A 25308-nucleotide genomic window follows, 5' to 3' on the forward strand; every position below is an offset into this window, starting at 1 on the left:
CGATTTCAGAGTCTGCTCTTTGCCAGGGGCCTGGGAGGATGAGGAGGAGGTGGGGTCCGTTCTTGAGGTGCTCGGTGTCTAACAAGAGAGGCAAATGTGTGAATGTGTCTGTGCCACATACGGCGAGGGTAGGCTGAGGCACAAAGCGGGGAATGGTATCCACTGTCTAGGGGATCTCAGCAGGAGGTGACATCTGAGCTGAATACTGGGGAGGACACCTCACCAGGCAGGTGATGGTGGGAGAAAGGGCTCATTAAAGGCACAGGATGTGCAAGCGCAAAGCAGCTGGTCTCACCGGGGAGGTGACTGAGGGGGACTGCAGCGCCAAGAGTGGGCGAGGGAAGAAGCTGGGTGGGAGACACAAGCCAGGGGCCCCACTGAGAAGGGGCTTGATGCCAGCAGTGGAGTCTGAACCTGATCCTGCAGCAATGGGAGCCAATGAAGACTCGGATGCAATGCAAGTGAGTGAGTGAGTGAGTGAGGGGATGGTGAGAAGGTGTGTGCAAGGAGTGTAGACTCTTCTTTGGAGAAACTTGGCCAAGGAAAGAGAGAGAGTGATAAACAGGACAGCAGTTGGTCAAGAGTGTGAGTCAAGGAGGTAGCTTCTGGTTTTAGGGGGGGCCATCACTTAACAGACAGTGGTCTACGTGGAAAGAGTCAATAGAAAAGGAGATGCTGAAAATACAAAAGAAAGAAGGGGTACAATAGGGTGAGTCACTCAGGAAAGGAGTAGAAGGAATCCAGATCAGCCTTGAGAAGCTCCCCTTTGCCAGTGACAATGAGAGAAGGTCGTGAAGGGGGTCATGGCACAAACACGTGGTGGAGGGCCGGGTACAGCACCAATGTCCCCTCGTGGGCAGCCTCCACTCCCGCTATGAGGTAAGTCGTCTGAGCACAGGGCAGGTGGGGGCCAGAAGACTCAAGAGCCTGTAAAGTCTATATTAGAATGTAGGGAACAGCGGGCATTACTAAGGTGAAGGGGCATGTCTTTTCTGAAGGCACAAACCGAGGCTCCAAGTCTGTGGTGGCAGCAACTCGCCTCGTCCCACCACCCCACCATCATGTGACTTCTCCAGCTGTGGCCAGAAGGAAAAACATTTAAAAGTGGGACTGACGAAAACAGAGACCTGCTGGGAGGGGCGATGGCATACAGAGGCCAAGGGAGCCAAGCATATGTGAGGAGCTAGCCAAGGGGTGTGGGACTGCTAGGGAAAGAAGTGGGTCAGGACACCACAGGAGTAGGAGGTGGAGGGAGGAAGAGGTGGAGGGTCTTAGGCAACTGCCTGGGTCGCATGGAAGCAGAAAACCCAGCGTATCACTCCCTCCTGAGGGCGCCCCATGAACCTACCTTGGGCCCATCCCTCAGCTCTGTAAGTGGCGTCTGTAGGAAGAAGGTGGCCACGATGAGGTAGACTTCCGGAATATGCACATGGTGGGCCAGAAAGTCGTTCAAGACCCGTAACCCAGGGAGCAGGCAGGGGCTCTGGTCAGGCAGGGCGGGCTGGCTCTTGAGGTTGTCTATTGATCAGGTGGAAGAGGCACAAAACCCGACAGAGAACGACTGCTGTTACTTCTGGTCAAGGCGGGGATTGAGTACATGGGGGAATTCCCTGCCATGCACCCATCCCATAGAAATGCAGGATAGAAATGTGTGTCATACGCACATGAGCACCAGAAAGTACTCAGTGCGAATTCCTATTCCTGACGTGCCCATTCATCCATTCGAAACCAGTTACTGATTTAGCGTCTACCACCTTAGAGGCAACAAGGCAACAAGGACACAGTGTTTCAACAAAATATTCACAATCCCTGGCCCTCAGGAAGAACATACCATGTCGTGGGAGGGACATCAAGCAAGTAAATATCAAATAGATGCTTGTGAATTGCAATAAGCACTGTAAAGGAAAATAATAGGGGCGAAGAGAGAATAGCAGAGGTGCCGTGATTCAGGCAGGACCGTCCTCTCCTCGGGGAGGTGGCATTTGAACTGAGAGCTAAAGGATGAATCCCCACCAGCCAGGAGAGGTGTGCCGATGTTCTGAATTGGGGGAAACATCCAGGAAGAGGAAACGAGCCAAGGAGGCTTTTCAGGAAAAGGAAGTCAGGGGGCGATGGGGCTGATCAGGGTCAGGGGTCAAGGGGATCCTACAGCAAGGAGCTGTGAAGGTCGCGGGTGGGGAGGAGCCTGGCGGAGCCTCACTCATTGCCCATGATGAGGTGGCGCCCTTCCTTCTGGAGACTCACCCATCACGATGTCCACGCCCTCAGAGCTGCGTTCCACCCAGGAGCCTACAGACAGGCCATCTTTAAATCGCCCGCGGAGGGAGGAACTTGACAGAAAGTGCAGCAGCAGCTTCAACCCCAGCACCGTGGTGCTGGGGTGCAGGTGGCCCTGTACAAGTAGCAGGAACCAGTCCGGCCCCAGGGTCAGGAACATCTCTTCCTTCGTCCTGGGGAGTCAATACATGCAACAAATTATCTCCCAGTCCATGAGCAAATGACAGGTCCAGAAAATATGAATAATGGCTGGCCTCGCTAGTCACCTAGGAGAGGCAAGTTAAGGTTACCATCTGGATATTACTTAGGGAAGCACATGTTATATTTTAAAAGAATGATAAAATAAAACGCTGGTGAAATTGCTGCGAAATGGATGAATTTGTGTCTAACGGCTGAAGTACAAGTTGGTCAAAGCTTTTCAAAGCAACTGGAAACTGTGTCAATAGATGCAAAATGTGCAGCCTCCTGGATAGTCCTCCACTAATATTCATCCTTACACAGTGTCTGTCTAGTCACCCAGCTAATTACATCAATATAGTCATAGAAAACACATAACAGTGATTTACCTCCCTTTTTAAACACACTTGTCAAAACTAATCTAAATGGAATAGTCCGATATTTACGCATCTTTATCAGTTTAGGCAAAAAAAAAAAAAAAAGAAATACGTGATTTAAGTGTCATTTTCAAAACTGAATTTTAAAATGATGAGTCTGGAGGATACAGACTTGGTAGACAATGCAGAACTGGAGGGCAGGGAGGCTGGCAGCCAATCAGAGGCAATGGTTCAGCAAAGGACCCAGCCTCTTGGGAGCCAGAGAAGGATGCATCTGTATGGGGCAGTGTTCTCGGCACAGGATGCCAGACTAACCCCAGTGAGGGAGTGGCTGGTGTCCAGTGAAATGAGCACTGGACTAGGAGTCAAGAGACTGTCCTCTCTTCCAGCCCTGCCTCTGATGTGTTCTAACTGGATGACTTTGGCAGAGCTCTTGATGTCCTCTGGTCATTTTCCTTGATGGTGATGATGACGGTAATGAGGTTGATGGTGATGATGGTGCTGGTGGTGATGGTGATGATGATGATGATAGCATTTAGCTCATGGAGTATTTATAGTGTCTCAGGCACCATGCTCAGGGCTATCTATATATTAATTTCCATCTATGGCAGGTGCTATTTTTATCCTCGTATATATGAGTAGAAGACAGTCATAAAGGGCTTAAGTAACGTCCCTGAGGTCCCTGGAAGCAGAGCTGGAATCTGAATCCAGGAGGTCTAGACGTCAGAGCCCAGGTGCTTAAGTACTACACTGCCTTCCATTCCAAAAAGATGGAAAAGGAAGGGGTTAGACTAGCTCATCTCCAAGGCATCTTCCAGTTCTCTCATGCTTTGATTCTAGGAATGTAAAAACTTGTAGGCTGGTAAATTTTTAAACACTACTTGCAAGGCTGCTTTACCGAAGGGTGACTCCCCATCTCGATTTCTCCCTCCCCAAACACACATACACGCTGAAACGTCAACTCAGCGAGAGCAAGGATCTGGACCGCCTGCTCAGTACCGCATCCTTAGAGCGAGAAACAGTGTCTGGCACACAGTAGGGGCTCAACCAATAGTTGAATGAATGAACACCTTCAGGGTTGGAGGTGAAGCAGGCAGACCCGGAGAGAGCTAATGAAATTTACGATTCCACATTGTTTTGAAAGTTAATTGAAGGCAGAGTCTTCTTTTTCCAACTTGGAGAAATAACTAAATAACTAACAGCAAATAGCAGAAGAATTTGGCAAGCCTTTTCCTTGATAGATGTTATTTAGGGTAACCATTTCTCCATTCTATTGTCTGCCAAGTCCAGGACATCAAAATCAGTAATTGTCACAACTGCCAGAACAATAACAATTACACTATAGCAATGGTGACAAAAGGAGTTTATTGTAATTATACCAAATCTGTTTCGAGTTACTCACGGCCATTAAACATTTGCATCAGAATATCTTAGGGCAAGGTCTGCTTTATTGGGTGGAGAGAACATAATTTTCTTTCTGTCAGTGCAGGAAACACACTGCAGAACACTGACTCGGAGATGCTAAACTTTTCATTAAGAAAAGGTTTTAATACCTCACTCTGTATGAGGCGACCTTGTGCCAAATCGCTCTTCCTGGAGTTACTTACTCAGAGGACAGATGAAGCTGGGAGGAAGATATTACACTGAGCAGCATCTCCAGCAACTGGTTTCTGAGCCAGATTGTCTTTCCAGATGTTTGGCTTCCAGCTACAAAAAAGAAAATTCAGATTTGAGAGAAAACGGATGGAAAGAGACACCATATTTGCCCCAGTAAGCAATTGCATTCACCAAATGCTTAGTTCACCCAGGAACTGGGGCAGGAATGGGACTCAAAATTTTGGCATTCCAATTCTAGACTTCAACTTTTCACGCAACGCTTGAAAAGAATTTCAGGAAATGTTCCTAAAGTTCTCTTTAACTAGAGATGTTTTCGGTGTTCCCCATTCCTTCCCCTGAATCCTAAAGATGATAAAGTCAAATTTATCTCCCAATAGAAGAATTTTTTTCAATTATCATAAGCTGCAACATTTCTTGAGCACCGACTGCATGCTGGGTATCATGCATTGGGGGGGCAGTGGGAGCAGAGTGCTGAAGACTACGGTCCTCAGTCTCGACTCCGGCTCTCAATTTGCTCCCAGGCTAGGCCTTTGGCGCGTCTATGTTGCACTAAAAATAGAACTTGAATTGTAGCAAGAGGTATATAGATCCAGCGGAATAAGAAGCTTTACTTGATAGCCCTGCAGGATATTTATTAGCACTGTCTTAACAGAAGATGCTCAGTTAGATAAAAGTTTCAGAATGGAGTCCATATAAGAAAACGGGTTGACTAATAACTCCCATTGGCTCCTTGTCCGTTCATTCATTCCTTTGGTTGGCCAGTTATCTTATAACCAACTCAGAGCACACAAGCTACAGAAATAGGACTCATGAGGCAGCTTGGCTAATTCGAGTCATGTTGCCCTCTATTTGGATCCTGACCCCCATCTCTTATAGAGGTCCTAATCTCTCTGAGCCTCGGTTTCCTCATCTGCAAAATGGGAATAGTAATTCCCACTTCTCAGGCTTGATGTCATTTATCTACTTTGAGTAATGCTGTCCAAGAGAATCCTCTGTGATGAGAAGAATGATTTTTATCTGCCCTGTCCAGTGCGGTACCCGCTAGCCTCATGTGGTTATCGAGCACTTGGAATGTGGCTGAGGAGTTGAATTTTTAATTGCATTTAAAATTTTAAATAACTGGAATTTAAATTTAAATGGCCGCCTGTAGCTCGAGGGGCCAGACTTGGAGAGCGCAGAAATGGAGGGCCTAGGACAAAGTGGTTGGGAATTGCTCCCTTCACACCTGTCCTAGCAGGCAGAATGAGAAACATGATGCAGCCACTGTTCTGCACTTGGCTGGGGAGAGAGAGACTCAAAGAAACAAATCACAAAGCTGTGTGTGAAAGTAAGCCCAAGGGGGAGAGTAGCACAGAAGAGGTGACTTAGCCTGGCTTGGTGGCACTGGGAATGGCTAGTCTAGATGGGTGAGGTAGGGAGAGGGGTGCGGCAAGAGAGGCATTTCTACAGAGGGAGCAGCATGTGCAAAGAATGGACTGAGGGCAAACCACCACACATTAGGACCTGCAAGTGCTTCCGAGTGTTGAAGTTGGGGCTCAAAGGGGGAGCAAGGGTGGGGGAGATTCAACCAGGGAGGTAGGCAGGGGCTGGAGCACGAAGGCTCCCACTTGGTGGTCTACAGGAAACTGAGTTTTCTCCTGGAGGCCCTCCTTGGAAGCCATTCTGGTTTGTGTAGGAAGAATACACAATTTGACTTGATTTGCAACCTTAATCATAAAACTGTGACCTCACAAGCCACTACTGTGGAACGACTGCTCGGGGGGGCGGGGGGGGTGCCTTCCCCTTCTTTGCCTCCTCAGCCCTTCCCTCTGCAAAATGGCCCCACAAGGTGCGCCTCTCGGGGGCGCTGTAAGAGCCACCTCGCTGCCTTCAAATTGGAGTCTGCGGACGGTCTTCTCACCAGGCACGGAGGGGTCCGGGGCTCCATCCACACAGATGTGCTTCTCGCTCACCGACGAAGGCTTGAGGGTGTACACAACAAACAGCCCGATTCTTAATGCAGAGAGAGAAGGATACACTCAACCGTGGGCTCAACCCATGTCTGACGAACACACAGAGAGGCATCCTACACAGATCCACCCAAATGTGGCTTCACGGCAGGATTTGAGGGGAATTGTGTTATTCTATGATCAACGCAAAATTGGCAGGCTTCTAAAATCTGTCAGGACTCATAGAGCTCTTCCAGATCCATAGAAAGGATAGCGATGAGGACGGAAAAGGCCAAATGTCATACCAGCTAGAACGTCCTTTGGGAAGTCTACAAAAGGCAGACACGTTAGGTCATCGGCCAGTGGGGATGGTGTGCTTGTGGAAATTCTTGAATTCTTGGCACAGTAAGTGTGTCCAAGCTCCAGGGAGCAGTGAACATATAGCCCTGAGGGGGCAGCTAGCAGACCCACTCATTTCCTGAACTCTCAGCCCTGAACAGAAACCCCTAGAAGGTCCCAAGGAAGTAGAACCTGCCACTGCATTGAAAGGTGGTGATGCTGTGTTGAGTGTGTTGAGGAGAGACCTGGGACCTCTCTTCCCTCAGAAAATGGTCCCAATGCTCTGCCCTTCTCCCTGGGAAGCTTGTCACAGTACCTGAGCAAGTCTTGGATGCTGAAGTGGCCCCTCAGCTGACAGCCCAGGATGGCAATGATGGTGGGGATCTTGGAGGGAGTGAGGCCCGGCTCATTGAAGAGGAAGACGAGCTTGGGTATAAGCTTTGCCTGGTGAGCGACTTCAGCATTCCTGGGTCCTTCCCTGGTGAGCCCAGGAGAGAGGCAGTAAAAGCTTTTACTGGAATGAACCAAATTTGCTGTGTTTCTGCTGAAAAGGTTCCCAAGGCTGGGCTTGCTCTGTGGCCCTCTGACTCCAATGCCATCTTGGCAACTTGTCAAAATGCTGTCAGACACCCATCGAGTATAGGTCTGCCAAGTGCCCCAGTCGCTCCGGGATGAGCCTCCCGTACCCTTCCACCCCACGGAAGCTGCCTTCAAAGACAACCCCTAATTACTGACTTTTCAATTCAGGGAAAACTAATGCAGATCTCAGAAAACTCAGAACAAAGACAGCCAACTGGCGCGCGACCGCGGAGTGCTTCCCAACAGCTTGGGCGCGGGCCCAGGGACACCCTGTCTGGGTGCGCACTCTTCCTGCCCTCCCCAAACCACAAAGTGGATGAACACGCCACAGAGAGGCAAAGGGGAACGAGGGAGAATTCAAGCATCCACATCCCCTTCCTTAGAATAATCACAAATCCAATTTCCAGTAAATTCTACTCCCCCAAACAAAGCAGCTCCCAGGGTAAATGTCCATCTCTCAGGAAACAACAGGAAGAAAGTGGAAAGTGGGAAACAAAAAAAAAAAGGTGGAGGAGGGTGAATTGGGGCGGATTGCTCCTTCTTGAACTGTCTTTTCAGTATTAGTATGTTAAATTCTGCCACGCCCAACATCCCCGATACACAAGTGACAGAACCAGCCCAGGTCTGTGCGTGAGTTGCGTCCATCTGGCTCATCGGCTCAGCAGAGAGGATGCAGTTCACCTATAATCTCCCTCATCTTTGTGCTCTTTCTTATCACTGCACACGCAGCCTGTTTTTCTGTATTCCTTCTGCACAGGACTCTGCCCTGTTCTCTGAAATTTCAGTCCTAAGAACTGGGTGTGAAATGGAGTGGGTTTGTAATAGATGTTCAATAATGAGTGGTTGAATGAAAAGATGTTTGCAAACACAGTCAAACCACGCAAGGTGCTAATGATTGCCAGAACAGCCGACCCAAGAGGAGACAGGTGGGCGTGGCTGTGAATATCCTGATGCGTGGGAGGTGCCTTGTACATCAGCTTCCTTGCATAGAAGCGTCCAGTCTCACTTATTCTGATCACTGCCCCTGGTTTTCTTTGGGGGTCTACCTTTTCCTAACTCCCCTCCATGAAGTCATGCTCTGGGCCTGGCCACGTGACCCAAGTTGGCCCCCGCGCCCAAGACTCCATCCTATTGCTAGGACTATGGAGTAAAAAGGAGCCCTTTACCCTTGATGACTGTGCTGAGAGGAGGAGATGCTCCGAGGAGCCACCTTGCCGCCATGGGAGGCCTGCCCGAAATGAAGCCAGCGTGAAGAGAACAGAGACAAGATGGGTGACGGACTTCAGATAAAGCAGCGTGAGCGCCACCAGCCGCAGGTGAAGATGTGCTCCGTTCAGTTGTACCAGCCAATAAATTCCCTCCTTCTCCACCTTCCTTTCTCCCTCCCTCCTCCTCTCTTCCTTGTTTCCTCCCTTTCTTCCTTCCTTAAGTCGGCTTGAGTTGATTTCTGCCACTTGCCACCAAAAGATCCCTGATTAATTCAAAAAGTGACTGGAGGAGTCACTTAGAGGGAGAGTGGTGGGGAGGCAAATGGGACAGAGAAATATTTTCCCTCATTGGCCACCTTACTGAGCCCCTGAGAAGGTTCCAGCTGCCAGAGCTCCTCCAGAGGCCCCCAAAACCAGCAGAAATAGACCTGCCCCCGTATGTGAGCTGCTGGGGAGGCATTGCTATAGACTGAATGTCTGTGTCCCCAAAGCTCATCTGTTGAAAGCTAACCCTCAATGTGGAAGCATTTGGAGGTGGGGCCTTTGGAAGGTGCTTAGGTCATGAGGGTGGAGCCCTCCTGAGTGGGATTAGTGTGCGTATAAAAGACACTCCAGAGAGCTCCCTCGCCCCTTCTGGCTCTAGCAAGATGACAGCCGTCTATAAGCCAGGAAGGGGGCCCTCACCAGACACCCAATGTGTCATAGCCTTGTTCTTAGCCTTCTAGCCTCCAGAACTGTAGAAAATAAATTTCAGTTGTTGATAAGCCATCCAGTCTATGATATTTTGTTATAGCTGCACAAACGAACTGAGACAGACTTGCTGCCACCTGGGGACTCAGTGCTCTGGGAGTGGGAGAAGGCCATGGGTGCTAAGCCACTGACCCTTCTGCCTTCTCAGTCCCTGTTCTTGGCATGGGCTCTTTGGTTCTAACCCCCAGGCTGCCAGAGCCCAGCCTACCTTGGTGATCGAAGGATTTCCACGAGATGGGAAAAGAGGGAGAGCTCCAGGTTGTCCGCAGTATTCATCCAGAGCTGGAAGACAACAGACACAGGGTGAAACCAAGACGTGTGTTGGAGAAGCATTCCAGGCAGTGTGAGCAGAGAGGGTGTTGGACGTGGTCTCCTTTGGCTTGGAATCACTAACACAATTTACCAGCTCTGGAATCAGACCAGCTCCCCCGACACCTAGAACGTAGAGGATCCCTCTCGGGGGAAAGCTCAGACACCGTTCTCCTCCTTCCCATCTCTTCTGAAGCATAGCGCTTCATTTGGGTCAGAGTCCAACCAAGGACTGGTGGGGGTACTAACCATCCCCTATGTGTGCCCGTCCCTGGGCCCCACAGCCCATGTATTCACCCATCAAACACATCTCCTCCTCACTGGATCCCACAAGGCAAATACTAGTGTTCCCACTTTAGAGATGAGAAAATAAAGACTGAGACAGATCCATTGAGTGACAGGTCCCACGTGCCATCAGCAAGTGGTAGGTCTGGAATCAGAAGCTGTGTCTTGCCTTTCAGGTTTTATGCCATATCGACTACACACCCAACTTCTGCATGCAACACTTTCTTAGGTTCCTTTATCCATAAAACCTGCAGCACAGCCACATTCCCTATTCATAAAACAGGAACGTGAGGGACACACAGATGTGAAATACACTGTGATTCTGAGAGTGGAATTTATCACTTGGGCTGTTTTCATTCACAGTAAACAAAAGGCAGCTGCTAACCATCCTTCTGGGGCAAAGTTGATGGCCCCAGTTGATGGTCTTGTTTCTGCTCCCCCTTAGAGAGCTCTACTATTTCTGATCTCTAAATACTGACATTTCCTAAGGCCCAGAATCCAGAAGGTTCAGGCCCACAATTATAAGAGTGCCTTCATTTAGCAGCAAGAAGAGTTCACACTTAGAAATGATACTATTTGCTGGAGGCAAGAAGTGCCATCAAAGTCGTAAAATGATATCTTTATCTGTGTGTAGTAGATAAGGAGTGTGAGGCCGAGAGAGACCGAGTGACTGGCCTGGGGCCCCGTGGGTTTTAATTGGCAGACTGGCTCCAGTGACCATGGAGCCCACCTTCTTGCCTCCACACTGTGTTCCCTCACAGGCATTTTGCAGATGGTGACCCATAAGGTCAAGAATCAACCTCACTTTAACCAAGCAGGTGGCCATGGCTTCCATCTCTTACTTAAGAGGGAAAGTCAAAGAACCCCTGTGGACACAAGTTTACCAGGAGGCCCATGAAGGCAGCAGTAGCCAGGCATGGCGCCCAAGGTACGTGTCTGTAGGACCCCAAGAACCCTGCACATTTGGAACATTCCTGCATGAAGCCTGTCATTGAATAAATGATGTGCCAGACTCAATGCTGGGAGCTGGAAGAACTGAGAAATTAAAACATGCGCCTCCCAATCTAGCATGTTCCAGCACCCCTTACCCTCCCACAGAAGCATACCCCCACCTCCTTTCCAGAGCTTGGAACAGTGAGAAGTCCCCACAGCACATCTGAGGTGGCCTAGCTCTTTTAAACATTACTTTACGGAACACCAAATATCTGAATTTGGGGAAACGTGAATAATTGAAGCTTTTGGTTGTTACCCTGTGTCACATAAACCCCGTGCTAAGGACTGAGTTAAGAAGTCTGGATTAAATTTGTTTGAATATCACACGGATGATGTGTCAAATTCCACCCCTTCTCTCACTCTCAGTGAGCTGGCCTGTCCCTTTTTCAAGAAACCAAAGCCTAAGACTTGAATGCCCTCAACTTCCCGTCTCCCCCACCCCTTGCCCCTGTTTCACAACTTCCTGTCTCCCCCTCTGCTTCTCATCCTCCTGTCCCTCTCCTCCTTCACTCCAGCCATCATGAATCCTGGCCCTGTTCCTGTAACTGACTCTCTTGTCTCCAAACCCCTCCTCCCCTTCAAGGACTTGTCCCATCAAGAGGTGATTCTCCCACTGGCCCATTTTAACCACCCCTTTTTCACTTCTTTCTCCTCTTCAATCTACAGTCAAACTCATCTCCTGTCTTAAGTCCTGAAACTCCCTCCCCTCTATTTTCTTCTCTTCTTTTCTTCTTCAAAAGCCCACTGACTGTCCACCAGCCCTCTCCACTCTAGGCCTCACTTCTGATCCCACTATTTACTTGTCACCAGGCCTGTCAGTGACCTCCAAGTGACCTCCAAATACCAGGCACACACCCTTGCTCTTACTTGACTTGATGTGGACGGACATTTGGGAAACTTTTCTTCTGTTTGAAATCCTGTCCTCTTAATCTTTACATTGTACTTTATTTCATTTTGTTTTACTTTGTCTTTTAGCTTCTGGTTTTTATCGGTCGCTTGTTTTCTTAACCCCAGCTTTAAAAGCACCAGCTCCCCTGAAGGGTGGTTTACACTGCAAGGGCGTGGGCTGGTACCCATGGTCATTCCAGGAGCAGGCAGTTGGGGTACAGTGGGGTCCTGCCTGGGTAAGTCCGGGGCCATGCTGGTGGCAAGGCTGCCTTTGAGCCAAGCTGCCTGAGCACGGCCACAGCACTTCAGAAGGGGCGGCTGTGCAGCCAAGACACCCTGTCTCGTTCAGCAAGGTAGTCCGTCTATTTATGCCCATCTCCTTTCCCATGGTGCACAGGCAGCCCATCCTCCAGGCCTCACTGGCTTCCCCCACAATCCTTTCACCCGTCTTCAGATCTGGGTCCAGGGTGGTCATCCTGGCCTGGTTTCAATTAGCTCCTATTTTATTTAGGATTTTTGTAGCTGTATTTATCAATAAGATTGGCCTATACTTTTTCACTTCCCATAATGTCATTTTTGGGTTCCGGTATCAAGATTAGCTCATAAAATCAGCTGAGAGTGCCCCCTTTTCAGGTCCTGGAAGAGTTTTTAAGGCTGGATGGCCCATTTCTCAGCTGGTGGAACTTCCCTACAGACACCCAGAGCCTGGACTTCCCTTGTGGATGTTGTTTCCTTGTTTGTAAGATTTTAAACCCAGGATTCAATTTATTTGATAGTTATAGGACTGTTTGAGTATTTTATTTCTTTTTGAATGACCTTTGGAAACAAGTTTTCTTGGAGATTTTGCTCAAAGGAGCTAAGTGTTCACATTTCCCGGCACGAACTTGCTGACTCTGTTTTCTTGTTACCTTTTGAGTTGCTCGTCCCTCCCTGCGTATCCCCCGTCTTCCCTCCTAATTTAACCACGTTGTGCCTCCTGTGTCTTTTTTCTTGACCAGTCTCCACAGGTTTGTCTGTTTTGTGAGAACCGGTTATTGGCCTTGTTGATCCTTTCTATGTTTTTTTCTTTCCTATTTAATTTATGTTCTCGTCTTTGTTTTTCTTTCTTTCTTTCTCTGAATTTTGTTTCGTTTGTCTGTTTTGAGATTTTGGGGGGGGGGTGTTTGGGTTTTTTTGGCCCTTCTAACTTCTTGATCTGGAGGCTCCTTTCGTTAATTAAAAATGTTCTCTTTTTTTAACATACACATTGATGACCATAAATTGTCCTTTAAGTCCAGCTTTCAGCAGCTCCCCCTCCAAGTTTTGATGTACGGTCAGGCACCACATAAGAGCGTTTCAGTCAATGATGAACCACCTGTATGATGGTGGTCCCATAAGATTGGTACCATATAGCCCAGGTGTGTAGTAGGCTGTACCGTCTAGGTTTCTGTAAGTGCACGCTCCGATGTTCGCACAGCCACAAAATCGCCTAACACATTTCTCAGAACATACCCCCGCCACTAAATGACACCTGAGTCGATAGTGTCTTCCTTGTCATTCATTCTATGTCACTTCTAATTTGGATTATAATCTTCATTGATCCTCTTCTTTACCCCACTGCCTTTGCTGCAGTTGAGGTTCCAAAATCGTCTACTGGGATTTCTGCAACAACCTCACGACCTCTTTGCCTGGGGCTCTTGCCACCAGAGTTGTAGACCTAAAATAAAACTCTAACATATCGTTCTTTAGTTGACATTCTCAGTTATCAGCAGTTTAGCAAAACTTGTCAACAAACCAAAAATTGTTTATAAAGCCTGTATCCTAATAATTCAACTTTAATCATTATAAGGAAATATTTTCAAAAGTAGGGGAAACGTATGCACATAAATGCTGTGTATAACAGCATTCATTCATAAGAACAACATACAGAAATAATCTGAGAATCTGACAATAGGAGAGTGACAAAGAAACCCGGAACTCCCTACAGCACAGATTATTATTCTGACCTCAGAGCAATGCTTGTAAGAGTCCGTGATAAAAATTTTTAAATGCTTATATTATGTGAGAAAAGACAGGAGTCAAAATAATACCTACACTATGATGATGACTATGATAAAATATGTATATTATGCATAGAAAGTACAAAAAAGGATTGCATTCAAGGTTGACAACAGATGTCCGGGGCTCACTTTTTTTTCCCCCCTCACTTTTCTGTAATTTAAAATAATCTGTGATGAACATATATTATTTTTTAATTAAAAAAAAACAGTTTTGAAATACTTCCAGGGACCTCAGCATGTATTGGCTAAAGGGCATGTCCTGCGGCTGAGCATTTTCAGCCTGGCTTCTCCGTCTCCCCCTCCAGCCTCCCCTCTACCTGCAGCAAACGCTCCTGCAGGTGCCCTCCCAGCCACTTGCTCGCAAATCCCATGATTGCTGTCATCCCTACATGTGTGCAAATAGCATACCGTCCACCTGGAACGTTCTCCCACTGACTGCTTTCTGCCAGACTCAGCCCCAGAGTCCCTGATCCGTAAATCTGCTCTGCCTGCTCTCTCGCTCCCACTCTCTCAGAAGCCCTGCACCTGCGTCACTGGCACCCAGCACATTGCAGTGTCAACCTTGTCACGTCCGGGCCCAGGCGGCTGTGTAGAGAGGCTGGCTCCTTGTGCTCACAGTGTCTCTAGGACACTGCCAGTGCCCGACCCTGGGCCAGGGGACACTTGGTATGCTTCATGGATGGATGGATCCGCCCACCCAAAGAAGCTGCAATACTTGTCACTTAGCCTCAGTCATCCCTTTAAAGAAGACTTTGTAAACAGCAAAGCACCATCCAAATGGATTACTGGGATACGTTTTTTTAAACCCTCATATATATATAACCCTCCAGCTTTAAAACCCTTTTGGGTTTGACCCCCACACCAGCATGCGAGGGACAGACGATGGTCTCCATTTCACACACGAGAAGACTGAAGCCTTTCTTTATCATCGCGCGCACACTCCTGTAGGGCTGATGACCAGCCTGCAGTTTACCTCAAAGTTGCAGAGGATGTGCTGGAAGACGCCAACGTTGGTGATAGCAGACGACCCGAAGCCCAGTTCTGCAGTGCCAGCGATGGAGAGGATCAGCTGGAAAATGCGGTGGTTCAGGAGAGTCGTCTTCTTCCTCAGCAGAAACGCCATCATCTGGAACGGTTAAGACAAAGCGGTGTCCTCATGAATACGGCCTGAGGACTCTTTCCCCTTCCCCTCACTGTTCCTGCTGCACTTTGGGCGGCCCAGCCTGGAAAGCCTCTGCTCTCTGGCACCCCCTCCTTTGTTCCCCTGTTCTCAGAAGAAAAACATACCCAGCCTCTGTGGCAGCTTCCCCCTCAGCGTTCACCCTTCTGTACTTGCGTGACTTGACCTCTCACTGGGGACCCCCTGCTCCTTCCTGAATCTTCTGCGTTTCCAGACAGCCACCCTCTCCTGGTTTCCTCCTACATTTCTGAGTGCTATTTCTCATTTTCCTTTACTGGATTCTGCATTCATAACCATCCCATAAACGTCGCTGTATCACCAGGAAGCCACCACCTACCCAGGAACCCAGTTACACTCAGCATCACTGGAGGCTGCAGCCATGGACGTGCCATCCTCCTGTGCCAGAACACGGGAAACTAGCATCCTGCAGGCACCCATACCAGGATGGAGGCACTGGGATCCCAGTGGCACACACGTGTCTCAGAGGCTAAGAAAATGGATCCCACCAAGGCTCGTGTCTCTGTTGACCTCAGTCACACAAAAGTCAGGCTGCACAGCCATCCATGAGCATCTGCGTTCTCATCTACTCATCCAGATTCTCAGTTCCTCCATAGCTTAATTCCCTATGCCTGATCTCACACAGTCCACCCCTTCTCCCTATCTTCCCAGACATCCTCTTTCAACGTGCCTTTGGGAAGTCTTGCTTGTTGTTTTGGACTGAAAGTTTGTGTCTTCCCATAATTAGTATGTTGAAACACTGTTCCCCAATGTGATGGTATTTGGAGGTTGGTCCTTTGGGATATAATCAGGATTAGATGAGGTCATGAGGGTGGAGCTCTCATAAATGGGATTAATGCCCTTATAAGAATCACAAGAGAGCTTGCTTCCTCGCTCTGCTCCTTGCCATGTGAGGATACAATGAGAAGTCGGCCAACTGCCATCCAGAAGAGGGCCCTCACCCAACCTAACCATGCTGGCACCCTGACCTTGGATTTCCCAGTCTCCAGAACTGTGAGAAAATAAATTTCTGTTGTTTATAAGACACCCAGTCTATGTATTCTGTTATAGCAGCCCGAAGTGACGAAGACAACAGTGATCAGAAAATACTCAATATCTTTTCAGACTGTTCCAGTCACTTCTTTGACATATCTAAAACCTGACCACGCCCCCACACCCACCAGGACATAATTAGGATGGCTGAGAGTTGCCTGAGAGAAATCGCACACATAGGCCGACTGGCTTCACTTTACATTAATAATGTCAAATGTTAAATTAGAACTCATTTGACCTGGCAGTCCAACCGTTTTTCTAGGAAGCTGGTTTTCTCATCTTAAAGATGAGGATTTCATCTCTTCTTCTCTCTCCCCCAACTCCCTTCCCCTCCCTCACCGGACCTCGTACTCTGCTGAGAAGATAGACCCCATCAGACGTGCCCACTCTTGTCTTCCCATCACCAGATCCACGAATGCCTGTGTTGTGTTCTTTCCTGTCACAAGCAGGGTCTCCATCCACCTGGCCTCTGGAACCCACCTCTCACCTTCTCAAGGACACTGCTTCTCAGGATAGCTCTTCTCTTCCAGTTTCATCCATCTCTCTCTCTTCTCTCACCTCCCTCCACCAACAAATATGCTGTACTATTTCTTACCTTAAAAATAACACTCCCTTCAGCCCTAATCCCTCTAGTTTGGACCCCATTTCTCTACTCCTTTTCAGAGGGAAATTTCTGGAAAGCACCTTAGGCAAACTGTGACTCCATGTCCTCCCCTCACATTCTCCTTTCAACCCCCTTCAGCTGGCTGCTGCCTCCACCTGTCCACCGGCCTTGGAAAGGCCACCAATGACTTTCAGGCGCCAAATCCAACAGGGACACCTCTGTCCTTAGTTTGCTTCGTTATTCATCAGCATTTAGCCTTGTTTGACCACACTCGCCTTCTTGAAACACCGTCTTCTTTCAGTTTCTTTGACAACATTTTCTTTAGTTTCTCTTCCCTCTTTCTTCTCAATCTCCTTTGTTGGGTTTTAATCATATTTCCAACCTCTATGTGTTAGCTTTCATTGCTTCTTCCTCAGTCCTCCTCTCTCCCTACTCCTCTCTTTGCCTATTTCACCAGTTTCCGTGGATTAAATATCATCATGATTTATGCCTCCAGCCCCGTTGAGCCCCAGGGCCATCTATCCCACTTGATATCTACCTGTGACGTCTCACAGACATTTCAGACTTGCACGTCCCAAAAATGTCTTCCTTCCTGCGTGCAGCATGCTGGGTACACAGCACCGGCTGCTCTCCTGTGCTATCTGCCCAGACTCCTCACAAAGATCTTGAGTCTCCCCAGGTCAGAAAGGTAGTCTCAGAGCGAGCTGGTGTCATCTCAGTCTCCTGCTCCAATCTCACTGCTCTGACCACCTTCCACACTGGTGTCAAGGTCATCGTAAAGCATCAATCATTGCATTCCCCTGTTCCAAGGCTTCTCATGACTGCTCATCACCTCTGAGACAAGATCCAGAGCTGGTCCTCCCCCGTCGCCATCCACGCTTACTGTGCACTGGCCCGCAATCATCCTTCCTCCCAGCCGTGTGGAGAAACCCATACAGGATCCCACAAGTTAGTCTGGAACACCATCCTCCTTCTTTTGCCACGCTATGAAAATCCGTCTTATAAAAATTGGCTGGATGTTGCCTCGTTTGAGAAGAGGATGATAAATAAATTTGATAGAAATAACAGAGAGGAAGGTTTATGCTTTCATTATGCTCTCATATCCAATCAGCAAACCAGCAAATGGATACAACGTAAAAGTCTAAAAAATTGATTCCATCCGCTCCTGAGCAAACTGCTTCATGGAAGACCCTTGTTCTCTCACTGACTCATTCCACAAATCCTCACCGAGAACCTCCTGTCTGCCGTGTGCTCTTAGGGTGCAGCAAACAACGAGCAGCCCCAGTGCTTGCCCCCATGGAGCATGCGTCCACGGCATGAAAAGATCACAAACACGACAACAAGTAAATATACATCATGCCAATGAAGAAACAGAAAGCAAGGGAAAGCATCTAGAAAGGGATAAGGCAGGACGAGTTCTATTTTATAAAGAGCAGTCAAGGAAGGCCAATAATAATAGTAATAATAATAAATCTTCTTTCTTTATTCAAACCTGCCATTTCTTACCTCTCCTACCACCGCCCAGCCTCCCCTTCTGATTTTCCCTGAAGACATAGATCCCTGAAATGTTTCTTTTTTCAAGCTCTAAGAAGAGTTTTACAATTTCCTTCTTCTGCCTTCATGCGTACAGGGACAATAAATCTCTGAGTCTGATGGGTTTTTTAGTCAAAGTATTTGGGAATCTTCGCCTCATGACAATAATATTTTTCTGTCCACCCCACCAGACAGTGCTGAAGGCTGAGTGTTTGTGCCCTCCCAAAATTCATTGGTTGAAACCTAATCCGCAGTGTGATGATATTAGGCGCTGGGCCTTCGGGAGGTGATTCAGTCATGAGGATGAAGCCCTTGTAAGTGGCATTAGTGCCCTTAGAAACGAGACCCCAGAGGGCTCCCGTGCCTCTTCTGCATTGTGGGGACAGTGCAAAGATGGCTGGCTATGAACCAGGAAGCAGGCGCTCATCAGACATCGAATCTGCCGGCACTTTGATCTTGGACTTCCCAGCCTCCCTGTCGGTGGTTTATAAGCCACACGGTCTATGGTATTTTTGTTACAACAGCCCAAACGGTCTGAGGCAGACAGGAGGTTCCATGGAGGGAGAGGTGAAACCCATTTTGTTCATCCATATCCCTCATGCCCAGCACAGTGCCTCGCTCTTAGGAGGGGCTCAGTCAATACAAGTCGAGTCAAAAGATTCATGGGCCACTCCTTGCCTCCACCACTCCTTCCCCAAAAACTTGGCCAACCCAGTCCTCTGGGCCTCCTCTGATCGCCCTTGTTCTTAATGAAGCTCTCTTTGACTCCCCTGCCGACACGTGATGTTGGCCACCTTGGCAGCTCTGTAGCATGTTATCACTCTCAAGGCACAGCATCCGTGAAAGGAGCACGCATTGAGAACTCACCATGTGCCCAGCCCTGCACATGGCGGTGAGGAGACAACAGCGAGCCCAGGCTGGTCCCAGTCCTCTGGGGAGCTCAGAGTTTCTGGGAAGACGGCTGGGGAACCACTGAGTCACACAGAGTGTGGTAGTTCTGGGAGAGACTCTCAGACATGTATTGCATTTGATTTACACCAATATTATTTTGCTGTTTATCTTATTTTATCCTTCTAGATACACCTGTGGGAGCAGGAACCGCTCTGCACTTTTTTGGAAATGTTCACAATAAGTATGAAAATCCCTCACCACGGCAGATATTTATGTGCTGAGCTGGAACAAATCCCACTACTTCTGCCTTTAAGGATATAATCAAAGAAAACTTTTATATACCAAGAGCCCCAATTCGTGAGTTTTAAGGTAAACCCAGACACACCCATACACTTATTCCCAAAATATTTACTGAGTGTCTGTTTGGTCTCAGGGATGCACCGGCAAAGAACATGAAAGGGCTGGCCCTAATCAAGTGCAGTCTGATGGAGCTGAGCCGAGGGCATCATTGCAGCGTCACGTGAGAGTGCCCAGCACTGGGCATGCGCACAGCACCACGGTGGCCAGCAGGCGGCCACACACCCAGCTCAGGGGGCAGGGGACATAGCCCTCTAGCCATTTGAGCTTGGCCCGGGAAGGCAAGAAGGAGTGTCCCTGGAGAGGAGAGGGAGATGGCACTCCAAGCTGAGGCTGCAGGAACACAGAGTCACACGACGTGTTTAGCAACCCATGGCTGTGCAGGCTCTGGGGAGGTGGGAGCGTAGGGTGTGAAACGCTGGCTGGGTGGGAGGTGGGGCTGGAAGGACGGGTTGGGCCCAGTTTGAAAGGCCTTTAGAAGCCAGTCTGAGGACTTGGGGACGCTGTATCAGTGATGGAATGCCTCTGGATAGTTCACACGGGGAGAGCTATCATCGGGCCGTGACGTAGAACTATGACTGCCTTCAATGGGCTGTGAGGGAGGGGCAGGAGGAGCAGCTGTCCAGCTGTGGCTGCAGTCCAGGTGAGAGGGCGTGGCCTCAGGTGACACCATATGGCTTTCTTGTCCTCAGGCTCTGATTCGGGGGCCAAAGAGAGAGGAAGTCTCTCTCCCTGTGCCCGGAGGAGCCAGCCACCATCTTTGTGCCTGAGTGACTCTGTCTACGCTTCAACCCCAGCCCTGCCCCTCATGTTTCCTTTCTGCGCTGCCTCCCAGGCACACAGGAGGTTACTTGAGGGCAGTGACCCTATCGCATCTTGCTTGATGGACAGTCAGAGGCAATAACAATCCCAGTGAACGCGGCCGCCGCAGTTACTCTGAGCACACACCCTTCTGAGCAGTCAGCACAGATTAACTCACTTAATCGTCACAACCCCACATAATACGTGCTGTTGTTCTTCCCATTTTACACAGAGGAGAGCTGAGGCACAGAGAGATTAAGAGCTAAAGCTGGCTAATGTTTATAGAGCACGTATTCTAAGCCAGATATAATTCTGAGCCCATCACTCGTATTAAATGGTCAAGTCCTCACTGCAACCCCATGATACAGCAAGTAGGACAATCCATATCATACAGGTGGGCAAAGTGACACAGAGAGCGTGGGTAACTCATCCAAGGTTAACCAGCAAGTTCGAGGAAGAGGCAGAATTCAAACCCAGCAGTCAGACTCTGCGGCCTGGGCTCTTAGCCATCATGCTAGATGCAAAGTGGGGGGTCGCAAATGATTCTTGAACTCATCAGTGAAAGATGCCAGTAGTCACAGGCAAGTGAGCACCCCATCCTGATCAGAGGCCCTCTCTGGCTGGCTGTCACTTGGCCCTCTGCTGTGGCAACACTGGTCTCAGGCCCCGGGGGCTTTCAGCCTCCCTTCTCCAGAAGTCATGCTAGGGAGAATGTCCATGGGGGCCATCAAAGGTCCTCCCTGCTCCTTGGGGACGCCAGCCCCTCGGGGAGTCCCAGGCTCAGATGGGAGGGTGGGATTACCTGGTACCCACAGATGTGCTGCATCAGGCGGTCACTCATGACGTTGCTGGTCAGGACCGAGTGCAGGACTTTCACAGCCGCATACATGGTGTGGTCATCCGTCGCCAAGGAAATGAGACCCAGGAGGATGGCGGGCCCGCCGATGAAGTCCAGGCTGCTGGCAGCAGGGCTGGAGTGGAACACCCTTACCCCTGAGTGGGAGGAAAGGACAGTCCCTGAGCACGTCACAGCTTCACTGCGGTGGAAAGTGCCCGGCAGCATGCGAGGGCAGATGGGCTGCCACTGCCACTGACCACTCACAGCAGAGGGGCCTTTGGACGCGCCTCAGGCTGGGAGGAAGGGCAGGGGGCTTTGAAGGTCTCAGGTCACTGGGAGACCTGTGTTGAATTATTTCTGGGTCATCAGAAGGCTGAAACTGCCCAGGGGATTTCAGATTGCCACCCTCTGTCTCAGTCCAGAGTGCCGGATGAGCCGGACACCCTCTGAGCCTCGGTTTGCCGGCAGCTCTGACCCCCTCTGGCTGTTGTCTGCTCTTTAGATCCTTGCCCGATTGCAAGGCAACCCACCATCGCTGGCTATTGTTTTCACCCAAACAACCACAACCATTGCCTCCGCTCAAAGGTCCCACTGTGCCCACTAGATAGGCTCCATTGTGCCTAGATGCCAGCCTGGTTAGCAGCGGAGGTCACTCCCAATTGTCAGAGGCAGCAAGGTAAACTGACCCATAAGCAACGTGTGAGGCCAACTCTCCAGCAGGATGAACTCCCCAGCCCTCGCCCTCCCCTTCTTGCTTCCAACACACTCTGCCCTGCCTGCCGCTCCAGAACTCCAGGCTGCACAAGCAATGACAGCCATGAGCCCCTCTTCCCAAATGGCCGAAAAGTCCATGGCCTGACCTACCTAATTGGCCCACAGCCACGGCTCCAACGGTTCGAAGAGAACCAGAGAGGTGGCCAGCACAGTTTCTCAGCAAGAACACGGGCATGGCATTGTCACGGGATGAAATATTCATCTAGAGAAATCGGCAACAATTAGTCCCAAGAAACTTTCCTGGAGAGGAAGAGGTTTGTTCCTGAGCTCCCGGAGGGCAGGCACCCCAAGGCCTGGCCCAGGGCTGGCACTCAGCAAATGAATAATAATTGAACCAATGTCAGGGGGACCGAAGCCAAAATTCAGGGTCGCGGGTCCTGCGTCCCAGGCTGTGGCTTAATCATAAGGGAGCAGTTTCAGTTATGCTGTCGTGCCCCGATGTCCCACATGCTCACAGCGAGAAGCCAACGAGGGCGAGGAGGACCCCAGGACTTGGAGGTGACACAGTGCTACAAAGCCCAGGGCTCCCTCCTTCCGAGTCTAGGGTTGTCCGGCCTCTGTGAGCTCCAGGCTCACCGGTTTCGGAGGACCAGGAAACTGGACTCCTGGCCTCTGCCATCAGAACGTACTCTGCCGGTAAGGCACAGCTTTGATTCTCTGCAGGCCCTGTTCCCTGATCCTTCCTCCTCCGTAACAAGAAGTGGCCCTCTGTCAGTGAGGGTGCAGAGGCTGTAAACAAATCAGCCCAATTTCATCAGCAGTAAGCAAACGAGCCCTTTATGCGGGAATTAGGGGACAGTACATCTCATGGCAACTACATCTGCAAACATGTCTGCCTGCTGTTTTGCAAATTTGCTGTTTTAAAACAAACACAGCAACTCAAAGAACACATGGCCCTGTTGAGGGGTGAGTAGCACCTGGAAAACGGAAGCTCAACAGCGTTGTCAGGGTCACAAAGGGTTTCTAAATCTTCCATTTGTTCTTGCTCTACTGTGAAGAATGAAGAGCCCCCACTTTCCTCTCTGAGCAATTACAGGTAAAAGGTTTAGGCGTGGGGGGTGTTGATGGGTGGGGAGCCGTAGAGTATTTCAACGAATGAAGCGGGAAGCACTCCCGTGCGCATCCGTCTACGCGTGTGCAGCATGGCTTAGGGTTCACTCACTCATGGAAAGCTGAAGCGAGCCACAAGATCATGACTCCCAAAGGGCGCAGCAAGTGAATGTAGAAGGCATACCAACCTCTTTGGCAATCAGGCGGCTGTCCACCTCATTGTAAGCGTTCCTAATGTCCGCAACAGTGGTGGTGGAGGAGCTGGCTATGTGAAGGCTGAAGGAAACACTTTCCTCCGCAACCAGCGGCGTCGCCTCCATACCGGGGTCCTCTCCTAAAACAACAGGCTTCAGTCATTTCTACTCTCATTTTGCAGAGAAGGGAATTAATCCCCAGAAGGGTAAACACCTACTGCTACGTGCAAAGCAGCCTCTGAGAGAATGTTGGGATGTTGTTACATTGTTGCATTGTACGTTTATATGTTGTATGTTTGTATGTCACGTGCTTGGCTTCTCTGACATTTACAGAAAACTGTGACAGAATCTCACAAGACAGACCCTCCTCTACAACAGAGGCATCCCAGGTGTGAAATGACTATAGCTTGAGACTTCTATCAGGATGCAACCTCGCTTCCCCAAACCAAAAGGCCAAGCGATGGGAAAGCTGACATCTAAAAAATGAAACAGGCTGGGCTGAGAGCCCTGAGACTTTCAGTGAGCTGCATGTCCATGGTGAACATCCCGCTTGGAATTAGCACCCTTGTCCCCAAGTCAGGGAGAGCCACATGTGCTAGTAGAGAAACATGGCTAAAGAGTCGGTGACACTTTGGCTGCGGACCTGACTTCATTACACTCCTCTGGCCACTGCCATTTGCCCAAGGAAATGAAGTTCAAAGGAGACTTGAGGCCTGGAGACAGAAGCACTCAGCAGCGCTCAATCGCCCTTCACCGTGCACAAGGCTTCTGCATACAGATTCATTTATCATCCTTCCCAGATGGGAGCTGACCCCCTGGCTTGACGGAGCTCAGAGAGCAATGCTCCCAGCTTGAACAGCCAACAATCAATAACGAAAATGGGGATGTTTTGTCTGCCTGTTTAATAATTGAAGACAGCAGTATGCTTTAGTTAAAAAGCTTCTTCATTAAAAGGAATGTAACTTATTCATCTCATTCTCTTCTCTCTTTCTTTGCCGACGGTATTACCCACCCCTCTCCTCCATTATGTTCTTTAGAGTTGACATCCAAAGGATGTTGTCATTTCCTTTTCTGCGACATTTTCTGCTGGGTTGTAAATATGTAATGATCCAATTACAGAGGTCTTCCCTAATGACTGATCTGTGCTGAGTTTATTCTTTATAAATATGCTATAAATAACTGGATGTCCATTTAAAAATGATATCAGCAAGATCATTATAAATCAAAACACTCCATACCTTGGGCATGCACCGCTTGGAAGTTACCACAATATCTTGGGCCAAGTCTGTTAATGACTTCCAGCGTTTCCATTGAGATGGTTTCCTCTAAGAGGTACGCAGGGCCAAGACGCCATATTAATGACGACTTTTGTTTCCAAATTCGAGGGGTAGCAATATATCCATAAACATCCACAAATGAAGATGGATCCATTGAAAGAAAAGGTCCCGGCAAGGCCTGAATGTATAACATCTGTTAAAATACAAAGGATGGGGAGGGGTGAGGGAGCTGTTTAACCTCAGAATTAATCAAATAAATACATATGGATATAAAAAGATGTACCTTATTCTTCACTCAGAGTAAAAACTTATTTTACCTACAAACGTTAGAAAGACAATTCCCAAAGCTGAGAAGTATGCATTAAAACAGCCTACAAAATGGTGGTGGGTGTAAAAACTGACACTCTGCCTTTGGAAACAGATGAAAAAAATTAAGAGCCACTAAAATGTTCATCTCTTTTGTCCCAGTCATTCCACTACGAACCTGAATGTCTGGTATTGGCACGTTAATTAAGTTTTATGTACTAAAAATAATTAGAGACATACAGATTGGGAAGGAAGAAATAAAACTGTCTCTATTTGCAAATGTCATGTCCATGTGGAAAATTCTAATGAATCTCAAAACAAACAAACAAGTAAACAAACTCCTAGAACGAACAAGCAAATTTAGCAAGGTCGTAAGATACATGATCAACACACAAAAGTCAGTTGCACTTTAAAGACTAACAATGAACATGCAGAAACTAAAATGAAAAACCATGCCATTTACAATTTCTCAAAAGAAAATGAAATACCTAAAAAAAAATTATAGAATCTGTATACTGAAAATTCCAGAAGGATAATGAAAGCAATCCAAGAAAACCTATATAAACAGAGAGACGTACCATGTCTCTGCGTAGGAAGACTCAACACAGTAAAGATGTCATTTGTCCCCAAAATGATCTACAGGTTTAAGGCAATTCCTGTCAAAATCTCAGAAGCCTTCTTGTAGAC

The 25308-nt window shown here is 48.7% G+C and overlaps 1 protein-coding gene across 6 annotated transcripts in view; it reads right to left on the reverse strand.

Moving 5' to 3' along the window:
- WDFY4 (WDFY family member 4) overlaps positions 1-25308 on the reverse strand; it is a 299923-nt gene that overhangs the window by 166999 nt on the left and 107616 nt on the right. For all 6 annotated transcript variants that reach the window (XM_023648250.2, XM_023648246.2, XM_070264996.1 and 3 more), the window contains 11 exons: positions 24277-24508; positions 23033-23178; positions 21885-21996; positions 20985-21175; positions 14740-14892; positions 9461-9534; positions 7032-7193; positions 6349-6440; positions 4439-4538; positions 2245-2450; positions 1349-1518 (listed from right to left, as the gene is read on the reverse strand). In XM_023648250.2, the coding sequence (XP_023504018.2) occupies positions 1349-1518; positions 2245-2450; positions 4439-4538; positions 6349-6440; positions 7032-7193; positions 9461-9534; positions 14740-14892; positions 20985-21175; positions 21885-21996; positions 23033-23178; positions 24277-24508 (1638 nt within the window). The remainder of the gene's footprint in view (positions 1-1348; positions 1519-2244; positions 2451-4438; positions 4539-6348; positions 6441-7031; positions 7194-9460; positions 9535-14739; positions 14893-20984; positions 21176-21884; positions 21997-23032; positions 23179-24276; positions 24509-25308) is intronic.

The sequence above is a fragment of the Equus caballus genome, chromosome 1, assembly GCF_041296265.1.
Source record: "Equus caballus isolate H_3958 breed thoroughbred chromosome 1, TB-T2T, whole genome shotgun sequence".
Lineage (NCBI taxonomy): Eukaryota > Metazoa > Chordata > Mammalia > Perissodactyla > Equidae > Equus > Equus caballus.